Below are 17,448 nucleotides of genomic sequence, written 5' to 3' on the forward strand. Positions count from 1 at the left end.
CCCCTCCCGGCTTCCTCCCGATCGACACCCGGGAGCGTCCGGGGCGGGGGAGGGGGCTTTCGGAAGACCCCCTCCCCCTCCGCGGCGAGGCTCGGGGCGCGGCGCCCCCGCCCCGCCCGCGCGCAGCCCGGGCCGGGGGGCAGTGCGGCACGGTAAGGGGAGGGGTTAAGCCGCCGCCACCGCCGCCGCAGGGCCCGGCCGCGTGCGGGGCGAGGGGGAGCCCGAGTGGAGGAGGCGCGGCCGGCGGTGCGGAGCCCCGCGCGGGGCGGGCGGGGCGGGGAGGGGGCGGGGCGGCGGGGGAGCTGGGCCGCAGCCGCCGCAGCGAGGCCGGCGGGCGGGAGCGCACGGAGGCGGTGCCGGCCGGCCGGGTGCGGGCTCCTTGCTGCGGGTCCCGAGAGTAAGTGAGCGGGAGCGCGCGAGCGGGGCGCGGGGCGGAGGAGGGCGCGGCCCGAGGGGCGGCGCCGGCCGACCGGGACGAGGGTGGGTGGGGAGTGTTCGGACCCCAGGCCGGGGAGCGGCGGAGAGCGCCGGGCCCCCGCGGGAGGGGCGCGCCCAGCACGCGCCCGCTTCTCCCCTGCACCTCCCTGCCGGGGGGGGCTCCCCCTGCACGCCCCCATTTGACAGATGGGAAACATCGAGGCTCCGTGAGGCCAAGTGCTTCTCAAGGTCACTCGGCGAGGAAGCCGCGGAGCCCGGCGGGGGGCTGCGGGCGAGGCGCGAGGGGAAAGTCCCGAGAAGTCCGCGGAGGACCCCGCCCGGCATGGCGGGCTCGCGTTGGGACAGCGCCCCGTCCTCGGGGCCAGGCTCCTCGGATCGGGGCCCTGGGGCGGGCACGGAGAGGGAGGCACGGCAGGAGGGGCGTGTCGCACCCACGGGGGTGTGTGCGTGTGTGGGAGAGTCCGTGCGTGGAGAGGCGCCGACCTGCGTGCACACGTGCGCAGATGTCAGCGCCGCTGCGCGCGGGACCGGACGCTGACCCGGCTGACCAGGGACCAGTAGGTGGGAGAGGCGCCCTGGCCCACGCCCGCACCCCGGGTCCCCGAGCTGGGCGGGCAGTGTCCCTGAGGGTCCCCGGGTGCAGGTGTGCGCGGGGCCGGGTGCCATTGTGCGAGCGGCGGGGTCCGGGAGGTGAGGGCTTGTGACCTCGTGTGGGCCGGGGGTGGGGGCTTCCTGCACCTCGGGGGGGACCCCTGTCCTCCGGGAAAGGACTCGGGTGTGGAGTAGGTGTCGGTCCCCGCATAGTCCCCGCCAAGGATCGGGGCGCTCGTGGTGTCATGCCCGCAACGACCCCCCCCCCACGGTGCCCGCGCCCCCTCCCGGGCACCCTACCCGGTGCGCTCAGGTCGCCCGTGCAAGGTGTGGGGGGGAAGGGGACCCGGGACCCCGGCCGAGCCGGGACCGCCCTTGGAGGGGGCCTGGGAGCACGCGCGTTCCCAGGCTCGGCTTCCCGCGGACGCCTCCCCCCAACCCGGGCTCCCCCGCCCCAGGAATGCGCTTCTCCCCTCCCGCGCCTCCCCGAGGGCGGGCCTCCCCCGCGCGGGGCGCCCGGGCGGGGGCACGCGGGCCTGGGTTCCCCCCCCCCCCAGCCCATCCCGGGGAGAAGAAATTCCTCCGAGGTCCCCTCAGGCTCCGGGTTCCCAAAATAACCCTGCGGGGGAGGGGAGGCTGGGAGGGAGGGAGGGGAGCAGGAGGGGCGCCGCGCCGAGCTGCGGGGCGCTGCAGGTGCCTGGGGAGCAGCGGCGAGGAGTGGCAGGGCCTGGGGACACGGGGGCATCTCCGACCCCTGGAGTCCCGGGGAGCCCCCATCTCCCCCACCCCCCGGGGAGCCCCGCGGCCCTCCCGCCCGCGACTCGGAGGATGGGCCGGAAGCGTCTTGTGGGCCCATTTCCCAACCAGCGGGTTGCACCATCCCCGGTGGGGCCGTTTAACCCCGGGAGTGACCGCGGCGTCAACTCCGGCCCTGCCCGGCAGGGGGCGTGCCCGCCCCGCCCCGCTGCTGCCCGCGTCGCCTGCCGACTCCAGACTCCAGCTCTGCTTCCCCCAGGACCGGGCCGGGTCCCAGCCGGAGAGGAGCCTTCCTAAGCCCGGCCTGGCCAGGCCTACGGGGCGTTGGTGGCCATGGCGAGCACCCTGGACCTGGACAAGGGCTGCACGGTGGAGGAGCTGCTCCGGGGTTGCATCGAAGCCTTTGGTGAGTGGCACGGGACGGGACACCAAACCAGAATCTGGGCCTCCCCCACCTAGCCAGGACCCGGCACCCCCAGGATCTGGGCTTCAAGATAGAACCCTGGCCAGGACCCCCGCCTCAAGGAAAGCCCCTCCTCATGGCAGAGTAGAGAGATGGTCATGCTACCGATGGCCTGTCCCCTTCCCCTGGTCTTAGGTGATAGCTGGCGGGGAGGGAAAGGACCTCGTCCCTGCTCTGACACAGGAGGGACCTTATCTGTCTCCCATGGGGATCCAGAGGAACTCACTATCTCTCAGGCCTGGGAGCTGTTTCCGGCAGATGTGGGGGATGGACTTATCTGGCAAACGGGGTGCCCCTTCCCCCAACATTCAGGAAATGACCTCTAGATTCTTGACTTTTGGGGGGGCCCCAGGCTCCTTGGGCCCAGCTGGTTTCCCTCTGGAAGATGGGGCCTCCACAGAGCTCCCCTCCCTCCTGAGTCTCTGGTGCAGCCCTACTCCCTCTCCCACCCTGCCTTCCCTTTCCCATTGGCCTGCTGCTTGTGAGAAGACCTGGGAAGGCAGGAGGTAGGCAGGGTCAATGGTGCAGCTGCGGCCCCACTGTTCTGGAGGTTGCAGACTAGGGTTTAGGGATCTGAGCTTTGGCACCAAGGTCTCTTCTCTTCAGCCTGCTTCTCTTTGACCCTTCTGAGTTAGATGATTCCGGGAAGGTGCGGGATCCGCAGCTGGTGCGCATGTTCCTCATGATGCACCCCTGGTACATCCCATCATCCCAGCTGGCGGCCAAACTGCTCCACATATATCCTTCCCAGCCTCCCAGGTCTTGCTGTCCCTGAGCTGGTCCTGGTGCCCCTCCGGTATCCCACAATTCCTTGCCTGGGCGCTCTCTCTCTCTCTCTTTCTCTCTCTCTCTCAACCTCTCTCAACCCTCCTCTCTCCTATCCTGGCCACAAAGGCTCTCCTGAGCCTAGGCTTTGCCCTTCACCTTCCCTAGGGTCTATGATCTGCCCCAGCTCTGGCCTGGCAGCCTCTTTACCTCTCTCAGAGCCTACTCTCAGCCTCCCATAGAATACAGCAGTTCCCTCCCACCCACGGCCCCTCCCACGCTGATGCCTCACCCAGCATCCTCCCAGGACCCAGGCCTTCATCCTCCGCACCTTTTACAGAGTTTCTACCTGCCCAGGCCCCACCCCGCACTCCTGTCAGGGATCAGGCTCCGCCCCCTTCTGAGTGTTAGCCTCCATCCTTATTTCCCTTAACTGCCCTTCACCTACCAACAATCACGGAAGGACAACTCCAATTCCCTACAGGTGAAGACGTGCCACCTAGTCAGGTGAGTCTCCCTCTGGGGCCCTAGCCCCTCCTCTTGTCCCTTCTCTCAGACTTCAGATAGGCTGGAAGAGTGGACAGCACCCTTGGGTCCTATGGGTTTCCTCCTGGCGCTGTTCAGGTGGGCTGTGCAGGTGTGGTCCAGCCATCTACCCAGCCCTCCTGTTCCTAGCTGACCAGTGGGAAGGTGGATGGAACACCTTGGGTGCCCCCCCCTTTTGGGGATGGTGGGGAAGGGCTGCTGTGGGTGACTCCACTCCTTTGCCAGATACTGGATTTCAGCATTCCCAGCGGAGTTTGACCTGAACCCTGAGCTGGCTGAGCAGATCAAGGAGCTGAAGGCTCTCCTGGACCAAGAAGGGAACCGCCGGCACAGCAGCCTCATCGACATCGACAGCGTGTGCGTGGGGGGGCCCTCAGGGGTGTGGGGGGGATCAGCACCCCACACCACCTGCGCTTAATAAATGTCTGTTGAATCGAATGAATGGGGGTCATGTCACTCTCTTGCTTTTAGACTGCCATGGCGCTCTCTACCTTCTGGTAGGCTGTGAAAGTTTTTTCATGGTTTCCAGCCAGCCTCATTTCCCATGGGCCACTGCGCATCCCACACTCCTCATGCTGTGGCCTCCACCGGGGACCGTGCACCATTGTCTGAGCCCTGCATCCTCACCCTTGTCGCTGTCCTTGTCCCTCTCTTCCTTGTCACCAAGACTCAGCTCTGGTGTGAAGGCTTCCCAGGTTGAGGGCTGGGCAGAATGTATTGTTCCTTTCCGTCTTCCCATGGCCCTTTGTGCAGACTCTTGCTCCGAGGCCTGGGGCCATGTGTCCTGCTGTCTGGTGATCACGTGTCTCTGTGTCTGTCTCCCTCAGTAGACTGTGAGCTCCTCGAGGGCAGGAAACGTGTCTTGCTCATCTCTGTCTCCTCGCGCCTTAGCACAGTGCCTGGCACAGAGTACGTTGTCCAGAAGTGTTTGTGTGTGTGTGTGTGTGTGTGTATGTGTGAGAGAGAGAGAGAGAGAGAGAGAGAGAGAGAGAGAGAGAGAGAGAGAGAGAGAGAGGGAGAGAGATCTGGCAAGGTGGGGAGAAGCAGAGACGTTGCTGGGACTGGGGACAAATGGATGTAGGACAGTGGCTCGAAGTGTGCCCCTGTGCGGTGTGGGGCCACAGGAGACAGAGGGTACCCCAGCCCGGCCTCACCAACCCTCCTCCCCCAGCCCCACATACAAGTGGAAGCGGCAGGTGACCCAGCGGAACCCCATGGAACAGAAAAAGCGCAAGATGTCCCTGTTGTTCGACCACCTGGAACCCATGGAGCTGGCGGAGCACCTTACCTACTTGGAGTATCGCTCCTTCTCCAAGATCCTGGTGTGGCCCAAGGGCTTGTGGTGGGGATCCAGCATGGGCAGGGAAGGGGGAGGGAAGTTCCATGGAGAGAGGGTCTTTGGACCAGGCTGGGTCACAGGGAGAGTTGAAGGGCTCACAAAAGGGCAGCCATGGGTGCGGGGAGGGGACCCCACCTTTGAGCCACTCCCCCCACCTGCCCTCAGTTTCAGGACTACCATAGCTTTGTGACTCACGGCTGCACAGTGGACAACCCGGTGTTGGAGCGATTCATCTCCCTGTTCAACAGCGTCTCCCAGTGGGTGCAGCTCATGATCCTCAGCAAGCCCACCGCCCCTCAGCGGGCCCTGGTCATCACGCACTTTGTGCACGTGGCAGAGGTGCCCTCCCTCCCCCGCACCCTCAGTGCGTCCGCGGGCCAGGCAGGCCACGCCTTTTCCTGGCCTCCTCTCCGCTCACTGCCTTCCCTCCTCATGTGTCTCCAGAAGCTGCTGCAGCTTCAGAACTTCAACACACTGATGGCGGTGGTCGGGGGCCTGAGCCACAGCTCCATCTCCCGTCTCAAGGAGACCCACAGCCACGTCAGCCCTGAAACCATCAAGGTGCTCGGGACCTGGGAGGGGTCTGCCACCTTCTCAACTGCAGGGCTGGGGCTGGTCGTTATTGTTATTGTCCACCTCTGCCGGTGGAGGACACGGAGGCTTGAAGGGGTTAAGAGTTTTCCCGAGGTTTCGCAATGCAGGCGGAAGGGGGAGGTGCCCTGGCCTGCCTGACCCCAGAGCTGGTGCTTTTTCCTATTTTTATAAAACTATTGGAGAAAAGCCTCGCGCCCGTGGCTCACGCCTGTCATCCTAGCTACTTGAGAGGCTGAGATCTGAGGATTGGGGTTCAAAGCCAGCCTAGGCAGAAAGTTCCCTTGGGATTCATGATCTCCAATAAACTACTCACAAAAAGCCAGAAGTGGCACTGTGGCTCAAGTGGTAGCGTGCTAGACTCAAGCACAAAGGAGCTCAAGGGCAGCACGCAGGCCTGAGTTCAAGCCCCAGAACTACTGCGTACGCGAGTGCGCGCCCGCGCGCACGCGCACACACACACACACACACACGCACACAATTGGGCAATAGAGTTATAGAAATATATGTAAAACATTAGGACAGTTGAAAGACAAATGATAAAGAAAATGCTTGTGTGTAAAGCTGGACCCGATGGGGCATGCTTGTAATCCCAGCTACTGGGGAGGCAGAGGGTCCAGGATGAACTCAAGTTCAAAGCCAGCCTGGACTACATAGTGAAATAGACCTGGGCGCTGTCCCTCAGCTCTTCAGCTCAAGGCTAGTGCTCTACCACTTGAGCCACAGCACCACTTCCGGCTTTTTCTGCTTATGTGGTGCTGAGGAATCGAACCCAGGGCCTCATGCATGCAGAGCAAGCACTCTACCACTGAGCTACCTACCCAGCCCCAGTGAAATATTCTTTTAAGAACAAAAACTAAAATACCTATCCTTCCCCCACAAGCCCCTCCCCCCCACAAAAACATACCCCATAAAATGCTTGTGTAACCATCTTCAGCTCAAGAAATAAAACAGTATTACTCCAGCCGGGGGTGTAGCTCAGTAGCAGAGCACTTGCCTGGCACGTGGAAAGGCCCTGGATTCCACCTCCAGCACTGTTAAAAAAAAAAAAAAAAGCTGGGTGTTGGTGGCTCATGTTATCCTAGCAACTCAAGAGGCTGAGATCTGAGGATCATGATTCAAAGCCAGCCTGGGCAGGAGAGTTTGTGAGAATCTTATCTCAGTTAACTACCAGAAAGCTGGGATTGTTGCTGTGGCTCACAGTAGTAGAGCACTAGCCTTGAGCACAAAAGCTTAGGGACAGCACTCAGGCCCTCAGTTTCTTCTTCTACTAAATGTCAGTGAGCCTAAGAATGTGGCTTAGTGGTAGAGTGCTTGCCTCAAATGCATGAAGTCTTGGGTTCGATTCCTCAGTACCACAAGCATAGAAAAAGCCGGAAGTGGTGCTGTGGCTCAAATGGTAGATTGCTAGTCTTGAGTAAAAGGAGCTCAGGGACAGTGCCCAGACCCAGAGTTCAAGCTTAGTCGATGATAACCTTTGTCCAGGTCCGGTGTAGAGGTGTGGTATTTGGCAATAGATGTTATCTTGAACTCATGACCTGCGAACTCTAACCTCTAGAGGTTGAGGGGACTGGTGGTAGGGGAGAGTTGGGGAGGATTTTGCCTTTTCTCCTATCCCTGCCCTTGATCATCATCCTTTTCTGCACCCCAGGACTGACGGTGAGTGGGGTACCTGTGAGTGCTGTGAATGACCCTCTGTCCTTTGCTTCACAGCTCTGGGAAAGTCTGACAGAACTGGTGACTGCCACAGGCAACTACGGTAACTACCGACGCCGGCTGGCAGCCTGTGTGGGCTTCCGCTTTCCTATCCTGGGTGTGCATCTCAAGGATCTGGTGGCCCTGCAGCTGGCACTACCCGACTGGCTGGACCCTGCCCGCACCCGGCTCAATGGCACCAAGATGAAACAGCTTTTCAGCATCCTGGAGCAGCTGGCCATGGTGACCAGCTTAAGGCCACCCATGCAGGCCAACCATGACCTGCTGAGCCTGCTCATGGTGAGGGGCTGACGGCTGGTCCTGCCTGTGGGGTTGGCCTGGGCTTCTGGGTTCTGGCCAAGGAACTGAGATGTGGCCTGGGCAGTAAGCACTGAGATGGCTCCCAGGCGTGGTGTGGCCTTTGGGGCTGCTCTGGAGCCTGGGCCTGGGCTTTGGGTTCTAGGATGAGTGCCTGTCACTGGATTGTGTTTAAGATTTGAGGCTGAGGGCTGGGAAGATGACTCAGTGGTAGAGCGCTTGTCTTGCATGCCTGAGGCCCTGGGTTAGATTCCTCAGCACCACATAAGCAAAAAGAAAAAAGCTGGAAGTGGCACTGTGGCTCAAGTGGTAGAGCGCTAGCTTTGAGCTGAAGAGCTGAGGGACAGCGCTCAGGCCCAGAGTTCAGGCCCCATGACGGGACCAAAAAAAAAAAAAAAGAGATTTGTGGCTGAGCTCAAGCCTGTGGCAGGGTGAGAGGGGGGTGGATTCTAATGTGGCTGTGAGCTCCTAGCTAAGTTTTGGCCTTGTATTTAAGTTTGGAGGTCTAGAGTGGGAGTTGAGGTCTATAAATTATCTACCTATTGATCTATCTATCGATCTATCCATCTATAGTGTGTGTGTGTGTGTGTGTGTGTGTGTGTGAACTCAGGGCCTGGATGCTGTCCTATAGCTTTTTTACTCAGCGTTGGTGCTTTACCACTTGAGTCACACTTCCACTTCCAGCTTCTTGCTGTTTAATTGGAGAAAAGAGTCAATGAAGTTTCCTGTTTGGATTGGTGTCAAACCTCAATTCTCAGATCTCAGCCTCCTGAGTAGCTAGTATTACTGGTGTGAGCCACTGGCACCCAGCTCGAATGGTACGATTTTTTTTTTTTTTTTTTTTTGCCTGTTGTGGGGCCTGAACTCTGGGCCTGGGCGCTGTCCCTCAGCTCTTCAGCTCAAGGCTAGTGCTCTACCACTTGAGCCACAGCACTACTTCCAGCTTTTTCTGCCTATGCGGTGCTGAGGAATCGAACCCAGGGCAGGCCTCGTGCATGCAAGGCAAGCACTCTACCACTGAGCCACCTTCCCAGCCTGGTATAAGCTTTTTAGATGACAGACTGGGAATGAAGTTGGAGGGTTTGGAGTGGATTCTTTCTTAGTGGCTTGTGGCTGGGGCTGGGGTTGCAATCTGAGCTGGATTCTGGATGGATTTCACAGCTCGGGGCTGAGTTCTGATTTGGCTTCCTGTCTGGGAGTTTGGCAGTGCATTGGGTTCAAAGTTGGGGGCCAAGCTGTGTGAGTGCTGGCCAGAGCAGGGGGTCACTACCGCGTGTTCTGAGTCTACCTTTGGTTACAGTCTGGCTGAATTGTGGCCTCTAGGTGGCCCTATAGCCCTGGGCTGGGGGCTTGTAGGAACAGCCCTGGCCAGAGGATGAGAGCCGACTTGTGTGTCCCAGGTGTCTCTGGACCAGTATCAGACGGAGGATGAGCTGTACCAGCTGTCTCTGCAGCGAGAACCACGCTCCAAGTCTTCGGTGAGGGAGGAGCCCCAGCTCTCCACTTTGCCCTGCCCAAGAATCCATCCCAGCTGGAGGCTCTGCCGGCCTGACAGAGGGATCCTGGGGGGAACCGCTGGGCTAGGAAGGGCTGCCTTCTCCCCGGCAGCCCCAGATCCTCTCTCTGTTTTTCTGGGCCCTGGGCTGCCACCACTTCCTAGCTCAGGCCTGATCACTCCTGCAGCCGACCAGCCCCACAAGCTGCACCCCACCTCCGCGGCCCCCCGTGTTAGAGGAGTGGACCTCAGCTGCCAAGCCCAAGCTGGACCAGGCCCTTGTGGCAGAACACATTGAGAAGATGGTGGAGGTGAGACTTCACAGAGACCAAAGTCCGCTGGTAGAAGTGGTAGTCGGTAAATGCCAACTTTGCCAGAGTCCTGCCCTATGACATAGCACTAGTGTCACAGTGTACGGACCAAGAGGCACTGGGGCACGGGACCTGGCCGCAGGCCAGCTGCTGGGTGGAAGGGCAGGTTACGGAGCCGGGGTGGTGGGGGACATCTGTGACTCTCTTTAGAGTATAGACGGGCCTGTGGGGAGGGACAGGCCCTCATGAACCTTTTATTCATCCCCTCTTCTGCCTCTGCCTGTCACTCTGTACACCCCTAGTCTGTATTCCGGAATTTTGATGTTGATGGCGATGGCCACATCTCCCAGGAGGAATTCCAGATCATTCGGGGCAACTTCCCTTATCTCAGCACCTTTGGGGACCTCGACCAGAACCAGTGAGGACTGGGCTGGGGCCTGGGGGAGAGGGAAGGCGCCCTGTCCACTTCCCCTTCATGAGCCAGAAGAGGCCGTTGACCCAGATGGTCCTGGCTGACTGGGAAGTAGTCAGTGGTGGGGGAGGGGGTGGCTATGTTTTGGGGTGAGAAGAGGCTGCTGACGACAGAAACAGTATTAGTATTGTATTAGTTTAGGTTCCACCTGAGTCTTTCAAAGATGGTGAGCCCGGGGACCTTTGCCACATGAAGGCTGCTTTATTTATGAAGCTCACGGTGGCCAAAGTATGGGCAAGTGGAGCCCTGGGCTTAATGAGTAGATAAGAAAGTCCCGAGAGCTGGGTGTTGATGGCTCACACCTGTAATCCTAGCTACACAGGAGACAGATCTGAGGATCACGGTTCGAAGCCAGCCTGAGCAGAAAAGTCCTTGAGACTCTTCTCTCCATTAAGCTACTCAGAAAAAGGCAGGAATGGCTCTGTGGCTCAAGTGGTAGAGCACTGGTCTTGGGTAAAACTTTTGCTCAGGGACAGCACCCAGGCCCTGAGTTCAAAACCCAGGACTTTGATACACACACACACACAAATACTGGAAGTGAAAGTGTGGCTCAAGTGGTAGAGAGCCAGCCTTGAGTGAAAGAGGCCTTGAGTTCAAGCCCCAGTTGCAGCACAAAAAAAAAAAGAAAGAAAGAAAGAAAAAAGAAAAGCCTATAATTCGCAGCATCCACTTAGCCACAATTCAGATGCTGACAATTCAGGAAAGCAGCTGGTTCTCTGAAGTAGGTTAGCCATGCCCTCTGCCACCATGTTTATGCTCCATTTTTTTGCTGAGCAGACAAAATCCCAATCAAAATTTACACTCCATGCCAGGTCGATTTATTTTTAAATGTGACCTGTATTTCAAAACTCTTGTTTTTTTTTTTTTTCTTTTTCTTTTTCCCTCTCCATATAACAAAACTCCACAGTAAGCTAGGTATGTCATTCCTGTCCCAGCTACTTAGGAAGATTCTATCAAGAAGTTCATAGTGTGGAAGTCAGACCAGGCAAAAGTTATCAAGACCCTGTTTTATCCAATAAGTAAGCAGTGTTGGTACACACCTGTCAGCACACCTAATCAGGAGGTAGAAATAGAAGGATTATGACCAAGCCTGAAAAAAAAAAAAAAACAACTAAAAGCTGGGCACCAGTGGCTCAGGCCTGTAATCCTAGTTACTTAGCAAGCTGAGAGCTGAGGATCATGGTTTGAAGCCAGCCCAGCCAGGAAAGCCTATGAGACTCTTTTTTTTTTTTTTTTTTTTTTTTTTTTGTCGGTCGTGGGGCTTGAACTCTGGGCCTGGGAGCTGTCCCTCAGCTCTTCAGCTCAAGGCGAGCGCTCTACCACTTGAGCTACAGCGCCACTTCCGGTTTTCTGGTGGTTTATTGGAGATAGGAGTCTCATGGTCTCTCCTGCCCGGGCTGGCTTTGAACCGTGATCCTCAGATCTCAGCCTCCTGAGTAGCTAGGATTACAGGCATGAGCCACCAGCGCCCGGCTCCTATGAGACTCTTATCTCCAATAAACTACTCAGAAAAAGCTGGAAGTGGCGCTGTGGCTCAAATGGTAGAGCACTAGCCTTGAGCAAAAGAAGCTCAGGGACAGCACCCAGGACCAGCAAAAAAGAAAAGCAACTAAAAGCAAAAGTCCTGGGGTAGGCATGGCTCAAATGATAGAGTGTAGGGGACACTGAGTTCAATCCTTAGTACTGTCCCCCCCAACATTCTCCGGGACCCCCCTCCCCGCCACAAAATCAAGACGAAAAAAACAAAACCAAAAACCATTGAAGACCAGAAACCTGCTCCCACAACCAGCCCCCAGCTCCTGGCTTTGTCCCAAAGTTCTCTCATTTCTTGAGCTTGAGGCTTCCATTTTTTGAAAAGTCATCTATGCATATAAAAGAAAAAAAATGTTTATGAACTTGGGGCTTAGGCACTTTTTCTGAGGTTGTTTTTTGTTGTGTTGTTCAAGGCTAGGACACTACCACTTGAACCACTTGAGCCACAGCTCTACTTTGGCTTTTTAGGTAGTTAATTGGAGATAAGAATTTCATATACTTCCCTGCCCAAGCTAGCTTCAAACCACAGTCCTCAGATCTGAGCCTCCTGAGTAACTAGTATTACAGATATGAGCCACAAGCACCCAGTTTTAAAGCGATTTCTGATATACTTTAAACCAGCAAACCAGCATCTAGTTATTTGTAGCATTGAGATTTCCTTCTTCCCCCCACCTTCATCCCCCTTCTCTTTTTCTTTCTTCTTTCTTTTACTGAGGTTTGAACTCAAGGGCCTTCTGCTTGCTTGGCAGGCACGCTACCACTGAGTCATTCCTTCAATTCTTTTTGGTACTAGTTATTTTGTTTATTTTTGTGTTGGAACTAGGAGGTTTTTTTTTTCTTTTTGTTGGTTGTGGGGCTTGAACTCTGGGCCTGGGTGCTGTCCCTCAGCTCTTCAGCTCAAGGCTAGCTGCTCTACCACTTGAGCCACAGCACCACTTCCAGTTTTCTGGTGGTTAATTAGAGATAAGTCTCCTGGACTTTCCTGCCTGGGCTGACTTTGAACCGAAATCCTCAGATCTCAGCCTCCTGATTAGCTAGGATTACAGGCGTGAGCCACCACGTACTAGGATTTGAACTTAGAGTTTCAAGCTGTCATTCAGCTTTTTTTTTTTTTTAAATCAGTTGTGGGGCTTGAACTCAGGGCCTAGGTGCTGTCCCTGAGCTTTGTCACTGAAGGCTAGAGCTCTACCACAGCTTCACTTCCAGTTAATTGGAGATGGTGGTTAATTGGACATAAAGTCTCACAGACTTTCCTGCCCTGGGCTGGCTTTGAACCAAGGATCCTCAGATCTCAGCCTCCTAAGTAGCTAGGATTCAAGTATGAGCCACTGGTACGCAGCCCACTCAGCTTTCTTGCTCACAGCTGATGCTTTACCACTTGAGCTATGCCTCCATTCTGGCATTTTGTTGATTATTTTGGAGATGGAGTCTTGTGGATGGTTTTGAACTTCAATCCTTCAGGTCTTAGCCTCCCAAGTAGCTAGAATGATGGGCATGAGCCACCAGCACCTGTCTTGTCCTATTTATTTTCCAAATAGGAAATAGTTGGAAGGACCAGTCTAGTCTAGTCTGGACTGTGATCCTTCCTTCCTTCCTTTCTTCCTTTCTTTCTTTCTTTCTTTCTTTCTTTCTTTCTTTCTTTCTTTCTTTCTTTCTTTCTTTCTTTCTTTCCTTCTTTCCTTCTTTCCTTCTTTCTTTCTTTCCTTCTTTCTTTCTTTCTTTCTTTCTTTCTTCTGTCCATAGTTAGGATGACAGACATGCATGACTATACCCAGCTTCTTCTGTTGAACAGGAAGGAGTCATGGACTTTTCTGCCTTGGCTGTCCTAGAACTGCTGTCTTCCTGATCTCAGCCTCCTGCTTGGCTAGGATGACAGGCACCTGCCACTGGGCCCAGCTATTGTTTGAGAAGGAGTTTTGTGGACCCCTCCCATACACTCAAGGCTGGCCTGGACCAGTCCTCCTGAAGGCCACCTCCTGAGTGGTTTAGTATAAGCTTGAGCCACAAAGGGCTCATTTTCATTCTTTTCTTTTCACCTTTGTTTTAGTCACTGTCTTGACAGAACTGAACTCCTCGCTTTTTTTCCCCCTTTTGCTTTTGCTTTGCACTAAACCCCTTATCCTGGCTATCTTCCCATATGGATTTATGTAGAACGAGTTCATTCTTGGGAACAGCTGCACAGGCTGGCTGGGCATCATTTACCTAGCCATCCTTTCTGTTGAAGGACATGCACACGGCTCCAGCGTTGTGCTATAATTATACGCCATGCTGCTGGGAACACCCGTGTACCCGTACACTCAGGCCAGTATTTCTGTAGGAGAAATTCCTAGAAGTGGGATAATTGGATCAAATGAGGTACACATTTAAAAATTAGGAGAGAGGCTGCCAAACTGACCTCAGACAAGGTTATACCAGCAACCCCCCAAGTCAGCAGCGTACAAGTGCCTGTGTGTCCCAACCTCCCTGCCAAGAACCAGGCTAAAATAAGCTTTACAATTTTGCCAGTCTTGGCAAACGGTGTCTTGGTTACATTTGCATTTCTTTAATACAAATGAGAGGGGGGCTATCTATTCAGACGTTTATGGGCCACTTCTATTTCTTCTGCTAATTGCTCCTATTCTTTGTCCATTATTCTATTGGGTTTGTTGGTCTTTTTCTTATTGATTTTTTTTAAGAATCTGTGTTAATGGATATTAACCCGTTGCTGTCGAATGTGTTCGCAAATATTTCTTCCCTGTCTGTCATTTATGTTGTCTTTTCCGTATAAAAATTTCAAAAGTTTTGTGTGTTCACTATGTCAGTCTTTTGCTTTATGACTTCTCAGGCAGATTTCTGTTATGTGTAAGAAGACACTTCTCAACCCCTCGAAATCACAAAAAGCTATCCTCCTGTCTTTCTGGATACTTTCAGGATTTTACTTGCTTTTCATCAGTGTTCTTTTTTTTTTTTTTTGTCCAAGACTGGGATTCGAACTCAGTACCTGATGCTTTTGCTCATTGACTGACACTCTACCAATTTGGCCTCTCACCCCTCCTTCAGTGTCCATAATCAGCAAGATTGTGGTTTTCATGTACAGGATAAAACTCACATACCTTAGATAATTTTTTTTTTCAAAATGGCCAGTTGTCCTCAATGCTCCACTGACTTGGAAGAACACTGGGGAATCACACTTTAGAACCCCAAATATAATAGGTGGAAGTTTCAGACAAGGCCTGTTGCCCACACTGAGTCTTGTACACACACACAAAAAAATTTGAAGTGTAGGGAAATACACTTGATGCCCATTCGGTAAGAAGGACACTGAGGCACTGGGTGGCCAAATAGCTTCAAGTCCTATGTGGTTAAATAAGGCTGGGGTTTGAACTGAAGTTGCTGACCAGCATTCATGCACCCTCTTCCTTTAAAAATACACCCGTAGGTGGAAGGGCTCCCCGCCCCCCCAGGAGACTGGATTAGAGGGGATCCTGGGGAGAGGCGGGTGGAATCCATGCAGGTGCGGCTCACTCCACGCCCAGCCCCAGAACTCATGGCGGGAGGGGTCCCTCCCAGCAGGTCCTGCAGAACACACTTTGGCCTGCGTGACCCCATGGGCTGGGCAGGAATATGATCTCCCGTTGTTGTCAGGAAGGTGTCTTGGCCAAAACCTCACGACTGATTAGTGGCAGCTGGTCCTTGTGTCTGGCTTCCTTCTTCCCTGTTACCAGAGGTTCAAAGTCAGGGGGCTCCCCAGCGGGGTGTGCGAGGCCGGCGATGGGCAGCCCATGGGGAAGGCCAGAGCTGAGGTTCCCCCCCTCGCCCCCACACTAGGGATGGCTGCATTAGCCGGGAGGAGATGATCTCCTACTTCCTGCGCTCCAGCTCCGTGCTGGGGGGGCGAATGGGCTTCGTACACAACTTCCAGGAGAGCAACTCCTTGCGTCCGGTCGCTTGCCGCCACTGCAAAGCTTTGGTGAGCCCCAGTCACCTCTGCCGGCCTCCCTTTCCAGAGCTGGGCAGCCTTGGTCCACGCCCTGCCCTTTCCAACGGGCCCCTCCCACTTCCGACTGGCCCCTCCCCCGGATGACCACGCCCCCACCGGCCACGCCCTCCAGCCTAGCCCCTTTGGCGGGCTCCGCCCCCTCTGTTAGCCACGCCCCCGAGGGAAGGCCTCAATCCAGGTCAACCTTCACAACCAGTAATGCCACCTGCCCCTTGCTCTCCTGCCCTAGGCCCCCCAGGCAGGCTTTTAGACCCCTGTTCTCAGTAAGGAGGAGGTGGTCATCACCTCTAAATCCCTATCCCCCCCAGCGTGGCCCCCCCTTCTTTTGCAGATTCTGGGCATCTACAAGCAGGGTCTTAAGTGCAGAGGTAAGATGGAATAAATTGCCGGGCTGCTGGGCTGGGGTGTTGGAGCGGCTATCTGGGTCGCGATTTTTGCTTTGGAGGGGTGATTGCCACCAAGTGCAGGACCTGGGAAGCAGAGGGGCATGCGGATTGATGGGAAGCTTTTTTGTTTTGGGGAGGTACTTTGGAGAGGGGCTATGGACTGGTTATTAGGACAAGAGCACTTTGGAAGAAGGCTCTTGTTTTGGTGGGGCAGCTGCCCCTGACTGGCCTCCCTCTCTTCCCTCCCGCAGCCTGTGGTGTGAATTGCCACAAACAGTGCAAGGACCGCCTGTCGGTGGAGTGCCGGCGCCGGGCCCAGAGTGTGAGCTTGGAGGGCTCCGTACCCTCTCCATCTCCCACGCACTCCCACCATCGGGCCTTCAGCTTCTCCCTGCCCCGCCCTGGCAGGCGTGGGTCCCGGCCCCCTGGTAAGAGGGAGCCTTGGACTCTGCTGGCAGGGGATAGGCAGGGCTCTGTGGCCACCCGAGCAGAATGGAGGCCATTCCAGACTTTGTAGTTCTCCGCCTTTGGCGGCTAATGGAGAGGACAAGTGAGGGTTGACAAAGGATTGGGAGTCGTGTGAGTCCTTTGCCTGCAGTTTTCCTTTTGGCTATTCTGACAGAAGTCCTTCTGCTGTGATAACTCTGGGGTGCGCAGCTGGCTTGGGGGGTGGGGGGCACTCTCCGGTGGTAGTTTCCCATCAGTTTGCTAAGTGACAGTTTGTTAAATGATTTTTTTTTTTGAGAATGGTTTCGATAAATAACTGTGTTGACCTGAGGGTCTAAGGCAGTTGGCTGCTTGGGTTGGCGTAAGTCCTTAAAAATAGAGAAGATAAAACCATTTGCATTGAACCTTGCAGAAGGGTTGGGTGAAATGTACATAGCGTTGACATTTAAGCAAACTACACTGAGAGATCAGTGGCTGTGGCAGAAAGAAAACTTAGAGAAAGAACAAAAATGGGGTCGTGGGGTCATCCAGGGAATTGCTTACTGGCAGCTGAGGGTGGGGTCCCCTGTGACGAGGGGGGCTGCTGGTATCACAGGGATCCAAAGGTGGGCTCTGTGACACCCCTTCCCCCCCCCCACCCCGTCCCCACAGAGATCCGGGAGGAGGAGGTGCAGACGGTGGAGGATGGAGTGTTTGACATCCACTTGTAAGAGATGGTGAGTGCTCCCTGGTGCTGGCAGTGCTCCCCATCAAGGGCTGGGGTGAGTCGGGGTGGTGCTGGGAAATAGATGACTCAGGCACATTCTCCCCACCCCCCCCCATTAGGGGAATGTCCTCCTCATAACCTCTGTTTTGTTTATCTCTTCCCAGATGTGATTGCATCAAGGATTCATTCCTGCCTTGGGAAAAAAAAAGTCTTGGGACCAGAATAGGGAGCCTGGGGTTGGGGAGGGGGGCGGGACAAGAGGAGGCTGGGGCTGGGAGGTGGGGTGTAAGGGTAGCATGCATGGACAGCAAGGGCCAGGGCTGGTGTCCCTAAGGTTGTACAGACTCTTGTGAATATTTGTATTTTCCAGATGGAATAAAAAGGCCCATGTAATTAACCTGGACCATCAGAGTCTAGAATCCTGGCTGGGAAGTGTGTGTGTGTTTGTGTGTGTGTGTGTATGTGGGCCGGGGGGCGGGGGGGAGTAAGATGGGCAATGCAAGAATATGTGCTTATAGGGATTTTTTTTTCCCCCCGTAGGTCTTGGGGCTTGAACTCTGGGCCCGGGCACTGTTCCTCAGTTCTTTAGCTTCAAGGCTAGCGCTCTACCACTTGGG

The 17,448-nt window shown here is 55.5% G+C and overlaps 1 protein-coding gene across 4 annotated transcripts; it reads left to right on the plus strand.

Moving 5' to 3' along the window:
* Window positions 1–8: 8 nt before the first annotated feature.
* On the plus strand, window positions 9–17,234 carry LOC138806824 (RAS guanyl-releasing protein 2). 4 transcript variants are annotated; one of them, XM_069992193.1, is made up of 17 exons: window positions 9–152; window positions 2,045–2,191; window positions 2,884–2,986; window positions 3,458–3,520; window positions 3,785–3,916; window positions 4,731–4,881; window positions 5,064–5,237; window positions 5,343–5,459; window positions 7,203–7,484; window positions 8,903–8,980; window positions 9,186–9,308; window positions 9,611–9,726; window positions 15,121–15,262; window positions 15,624–15,660; window positions 15,930–16,106; window positions 16,777–16,841; window positions 16,996–17,234. In XM_069992193.1, the coding sequence occupies exons 2-16, from the start codon at window positions 2,119–2,121 to the stop codon at window positions 16,833–16,835; spliced, it is 1,827 nt and encodes a 608-aa protein (XP_069848294.1). In that variant the 5' UTR covers window positions 9–152; window positions 2,045–2,118; the 3' UTR covers window positions 16,836–16,841; window positions 16,996–17,234. The 4 variants fall into 4 exon arrangements, with proteins under 4 accessions (XP_069848294.1, XP_069848293.1, XP_069848291.1 ...); XM_069992192.1 differs by lacking the exon at window positions 9–152 and adding an exon at window positions 305–397; XM_069992190.1 differs by lacking the exon at window positions 9–152 and having other exon boundaries at window positions 2,880–2,986.
* Window positions 17,235–17,448: the final 214 nt, after the last annotated feature.

The sequence above is a fragment of the Dipodomys merriami genome, unplaced genomic scaffold (assembly GCF_024711535.1).
Source record: "Dipodomys merriami isolate MVZ:Mamm:240054 unplaced genomic scaffold, mDipMer1.0.p SCAF_409, whole genome shotgun sequence".
NCBI lineage: Eukaryota > Metazoa > Chordata > Mammalia > Rodentia > Heteromyidae > Dipodomys > Dipodomys merriami.

Excerpts from the sequence above, each read along its gene's own strand:
- LOC138806824 (XM_069992193.1), top strand. The coding sequence starts at position 2,119 with ATGGCGAGCACCCTGGACCTGGACAAGGGCTGCACGGTGGAGGAGCTG. Across the intron at positions 7,485-8,902 it reads ACCTGCTGAGCCTGCTCATG|GTGTCTCTGGACCAGTATCA; the intron begins GTGAGGGGCTGA and ends TGTGTGTCCCAG. Across the intron at positions 9,309-9,610 it reads ACATTGAGAAGATGGTGGAG|TCTGTATTCCGGAATTTTGA; the intron begins GTGAGACTTCAC and ends GTACACCCCTAG.